Here is a 5,191-nt window from a genome sequence, read left to right as displayed (position 1 = left end):
TAATTCTCTGCCACATAAACGCATGATCTCAGTGGCTGCAGGTCACATGGTCGTCTGTCTGAATGAAACTCAACAGCTCCGTTTCAGGCTCACGTTTCATCAAATCTGCACTTTTTTTCGTGGATGTTTTTGATGTGTCGCTCACACATCTGTGCGCTGCAGCTCATAAGCCGCGTTCGTCTTTATTAATCTGTTGTTTTTCAGCTGCTTTTAGGTTCAGGGGTGGGATTACTGACCCGCATCCCTCTCTCCTCATGCCGCTCGTAGCTGCTGCGTCAGCGGCTTTAGAGGCGGTTTGAGCAGAAAACCAATGCTTCCATCAATGATGCCAGCTGAATTTCAAATGAGTGTTTGTCCTCCTGACACACAGGCCTTTCTGCTGCTCTCTCACTTACAGGATGTCATTAATATTTAAAGACTCCCTCTGATGAAAACCCTGTTTTTGCTCTTTTTAACATGTTCTTTTTGCACTCTTAATGGAGGACCTAAGTAAAATAATCTTAAAATAATCTTAAATTAATTTTTATTCACATAATTATTCATCTGTAGCAGACAATAACACGTTGTTGGAAAAAGCTTGTGTTTATGACAGAAAATACGCTGCGCAGAACAAAGTCTCCCTGCTCTGCTCCATTCTGATCATCCACTCACAGACAAATAGATCCATGAACATTTTTGTTTTCCTCGTCTGAGCTGGAATCTGGATCTAAATCGGATAGCTCCAACATTGCTCAACACTTCTAGCTGCACTGGGAATGTTAGGATGAGGTTGTGAGGGGCTGTAAGCTAGTGAGGTTGCTTCATGGTAACAGTCCCGCCCACACCTCAGAGGTGAACTCTAATGAATTCCTGCTGCTCTGCAGAACCTATGTCCAAGAAAACAACACAAGTTTTGACTGAATACAGCATCATCATAATGAAAAGACCACTGGGAACGCTATAACAATTCATAGGACTTTAATAATATTATTAGATAACAGGAAATGACCCGGGTAGACTGCACCCCTATGGTCAGTTTTTGTTCTGGATCAGTAAATCTGAAGCTTTTTTAGAAAATCAAAGAAAAAAAATGAAATGTGGATTATTATAATTCAGTTCAGTCAGATCATTGCAAACAGCCTTCTCTGACAAAATCAATACAAACAACTGCACACTGAGAGCGCATGATAAAATAGGGGAGGGGTCTCAGCATCAGGAGACTCAGCATCCCCTGGAGTCCCCCGAGGGGAAAGTCACAAAGACCAGGAGGTGCATGGCGGCATGACTTCTGAGAGCTGTGGAGAAATGTCCACACTGTGGATAACCCAGCCTTAGGGAGGATTATGAAAAATGTCCCTGACTTTCTGTTCCAAATTTGAAGATCAAGGACGGTGGCCCGAAGGTTCAAATCACATCAACAAATCACTCAACGTAGAAACAAAATAAAAATCACAATGACAATGAAAAAAACAAAACCAATAACAAAACAACAATATGAATTAAAACGAAATTCCATAAACCAAAATGTAAAAATAATATTTCAGAAAACAAAAGTAAGTTCCAGAACGTTAAAGACCAGAGAAGAAGAAACCAGAATAGGTATTATATATATACAGTGATAGGCCATCACTGATTGGATGATTATGTTTGAGTCGTGAAGAAGAGGAAAGCAGAAGGATGTTCTGATAAACAGTTGATGGAACAATCACTGAGCTTTATCAGCAGCTGTGGACACTGGACAGAAGATTATAGAAGAGTCTTCTGACAGAAGATAACCAAATCACTTCCTGTTATAAAGGTAAACAAACTTCCTCCAATCAGAGATGTCCCATAAACCTTTATCAGTTTGATGTTTTGTTTCATTTTTAAACATTTCACTTTGATTTCTGGAAATTACTTCAGTTTTCTAAAATGTTTCCTTTTTATTTTGATTCACTTTTTGGGAATTGTGTTTTGCTTTTTTTATTTTGTTTTAGCTTGTGGAATTTTGTTTAGATTTTCATAAAATGTAATATCTTTTTTATACAAATGTGTTTTATTTGCTCTTCTATTTGTCGTGATCTTAATAGTGTAGTTTTGCAGTGAAAAACACCTTCATAGATGCCTACGTCGTCATTTTTCTTTTTACTTTCATGTATTTTAAAGCATAAAGCTGTTTTGTTCTTATTGAAAATGAAAAGAAAATGCATTATCATTTTAAAGATGTAGAACTTCAGCAATTTTTTTCAGCTTTAGATCATTTTTAACTTTAGCTTTGAAGCAACTCCTTCGTTTTATATTTAATCACATTTAAAAAAAAAGGTTGAAAAATAAGTTTTCACCTCAGCAACTTTGTGGTTTGTAGCATTTTTTACATTGTTTACATCTTTGGGCTGTAGTTTACTCATTTTTGTGCCATTCTGGTTGAATATTTCAGCTTCTTTGACATTCATTGGGACTTTTGCAGCAATTTCTACACTTCAAATAAGTTAATTTGCCATTTTTTTCTTCTAATATTTTAGTGGTGTTCAGCTTCAGCTTTTAAAACGTCTTCAGTTCGTTATGTTTCAGCGGTCAGGACTGTGTTAACCATGTCCACACATGCAGGAGCTCAGACTGACCTCTGACCTGTGACGAGAACTGGGCGGTGTGTCTGCTCTTGAAGAGCTGCAGCTCCTTGTTCAAGTCCAGAACACCAACGCTCCAGGACCGCAGAGCTGGGTTCAAACACAAACAACAGAACTGTTGTTTCACATTGTCTGAAGACAAGGTTGTTAGGAAGGAAACAGACTTCAAAAAGACCCTTGAGACCTACTGAGGATTTATCAATGTGACAAATTAGAATATCATGGAGTAGCAGAACAGTGACTAGAACAGTTCAGACCTGAGTCCTGCAGCTCAGACTAGAACAGTTCAGACCTGAATCCTTCAGCTCAGACCTAAATCATTCAGCTCAGACTAGAATCCTGCAGCTACGACTAGAATCCTTCAGCTCAGACTAGAATCCTGCAGCTAAGACTAGAATCCTTTAGCTCAGACCTGAATCTTGCAGCTCAGACAAGAACAGCTCAGACCTGAATCCTGCAGCTCAGACTTGAATTCTGCAGCTCAGTCCTGAATCCTGCAGCTCAGACTAGAATTCTGCAGCTCAGTCCTGAATCCTGCAGCTCAGACTAGAACAGTTCAGACCTGAATCCTTCAGCTCAGACCTGAATTCTGCAGCTCAGTCCTGAATCTTGCGGCTCAGACCTGAATTCCGCAGCTCAGACCTGAATCCTGCAGCTCAGACTAGAATCCTGCAGCTAAGACTAGAATCATTCAGCTCAGACCTGAATCCTTCAGCTCAGATTAGAATCCTGCAGCTCAGACTAGAATCCTGCAGCTAAGACTAGAACAGCTCAGACCTGAATTCTACAGCTCAGACCTGAATCATTCAGCTCAGACTAGAATCCTGCAGCTCAGACCTGAATCCTGCAGCTCAGACTAGAACAGCTCAGACCTGAATCCTACAGCTAGAAAAACAAACAGATTTTTCTGATAATCGGTGGGTCTTACCAAGTGCAATCTCTCTCCTGGATTTTTCCAGGTGATCCTCGCTGTAAATCTCTCCGATCACGATCAGGATCCGGTGGTTTCTGTCCTGGGGGGCAGATCTGCTGGCACGTTGAGCAGACTCACTCAATTCCGAGGCTTCTGCTGTGGTGAAGATCTCCATGGTAACACTGCCACCGGTGGATGCTGAGCGCTCCTCCATCTCCATGACAACTGTATCAAGAGTGAGCACCATGACGATGCAGAATTAGGTGGAGGGGGCCATGGGAGTGGCTCTATCCTGGGGGGAGGTATATGATTGGACTGCAGTGATGTGACTATTTAACGTCACAGAGAACGATTGGACAGAAGATGTGAGGATGAGTGCGAGTGACAGCAGCAATGCTGAGGAAGACTGGGATGAAGGTAGAGATGATGCAATTGCTGTATTGTTGTAAAAATCACACAAAGGAATAAAGTTTTTTCAAACAAGGTCAGTGGAGGTAACCCCAGCGTTTTCACCATTGACTGTATATGAGAACTGGACCGAGTGACCCCTCCTTCCTCGCATTCCAAACAGGAAGTTCCGGCTGGCTCCAAAAAGCCAAAATCCCATAGACTTCTACAGAGAAATAAACAGCTGTTACTCAGTCATTCTGTTGGTCAGAAGAAACATTCCTGATCTGATACCTTTTTCTTAATATTTTCTTGATAATTCTAATTTTTTTTCCCCACATTTTTTTTCATAATCACAAGTTAATCAAGTTATAAACTGACCAAATAGAAGCCTCAGTAAAAGCATGTGGGGCTCGCTGGGCCCGCCTGGAATGTTTGATGTACAGATTCTGCTCTAAGTGGAATGAGTGTGGATGATTGGTGACAGTTGCCCTAGAACAGGAGTGTCAAACTCAATCACACAGGGGCCAAAATCCAAAACACACCTTAGGTCCCGGGCCGAACAGGATAAACATTTATTGAACACTCTAAAACTACATTTTTAAAACTTTAAAACTGTAACTTTTTAACATAGTTATGAACTAGATATATAGTATTACCTGCTATAATGCTAGTGTGAATGCTGTAAGCTGAATTTAGCCGCTGAGGATGCTGAAATTGATAGTTACAAATTCTGAAGTTAATAGCTGAAAACGTTGAAGCTGATAGCCAGACAAAATATTTGCTAAATGCCAAATTACCCCTAAAAGCTAAAAAAAAAAAAAGGTTAGCCAAAACAGCTAGCATGTAGCTGAAATATGTCTGAGTAAATGCCAAAATAGTCCAAAAAGCTAGCAGAATGAAAGTTTTTAAAACTTTAAAACCTTAAATTTTTAACATGATTATAAATAATAAAAAGGCAGGAATATTATTCTAGAATAAATTAACTTAAAACATTAAATAACTTTCAATATTTTACTCTCCATAAAAATATATTCAATCAAATTATACAAGTAAGAAATCAGCGTAAGATAACATCGGGTCATTAATAACAATGAAATGATCTGGAGGGCCGGATCCGGCCCCCCGGCCTTGACTTTGATACATGTAGAATGTGACTCAGACCGACTTGGACCAATCACTGTCGTCTGGCTCCAAAGTCCAGTGTCCGTAATGTAGAAAAATGGCGACTGAATTGACTTCCTTTCGGAGTTACTGGATTTTCTATGGGGGCTGCACGGTGGTGCAGTGGTTAGCGCTCTCGCCT

At 40.2% G+C, this 5,191-nt stretch overlaps 1 protein-coding gene across 1 annotated transcript; it reads right to left on the bottom strand.

Moving 5' to 3' along the window:
- Positions 1-1,501: 1,501 nt before the first annotated feature.
- LOC112161253 (electromotor neuron-associated protein 1-like) lies at positions 1,502-3,752 on the bottom strand. The gene is made up of 2 exons (XM_036217177.1): positions 3,514-3,752; positions 1,502-2,675 (listed from the first exon to the last, which is right to left on the bottom strand). Exons 1-2 carry the CDS (start codon positions 3,743-3,745, stop codon positions 2,533-2,535), a joined length of 375 nt encoding a protein of 124 aa, XP_036073070.1. The 5' UTR covers positions 3,746-3,752; the 3' UTR covers positions 1,502-2,532.
- Positions 3,753-5,191: the final 1,439 nt, after the last annotated feature.

This window comes from Oryzias melastigma, linkage group LG3, assembly GCF_002922805.2.
Source record: "Oryzias melastigma strain HK-1 linkage group LG3, ASM292280v2, whole genome shotgun sequence".
In the NCBI taxonomy this organism is placed as follows: domain Eukaryota; kingdom Metazoa; phylum Chordata; class Actinopteri; order Beloniformes; family Adrianichthyidae; genus Oryzias; species Oryzias melastigma.
Note: the sequence above shows the minus strand (reverse complement) of the source record. Positions and strands in the feature narration are given on the sequence as shown.

Coding starts and splice junctions, on each gene's coding strand:
- LOC112161253 (XM_036217177.1), bottom strand. CDS start 3,745: ATGGTGCTCACTCTTGATACAGTTGTCATGGAGATGGAGGAGCGCTCA. Junction 2,676..3,513: donor CAGGAGAGAGATTGCACTTG/GTAAGACCCACC, acceptor GTTTGAACCCAG/CTCTGCGGTCCTGGAGCGTT.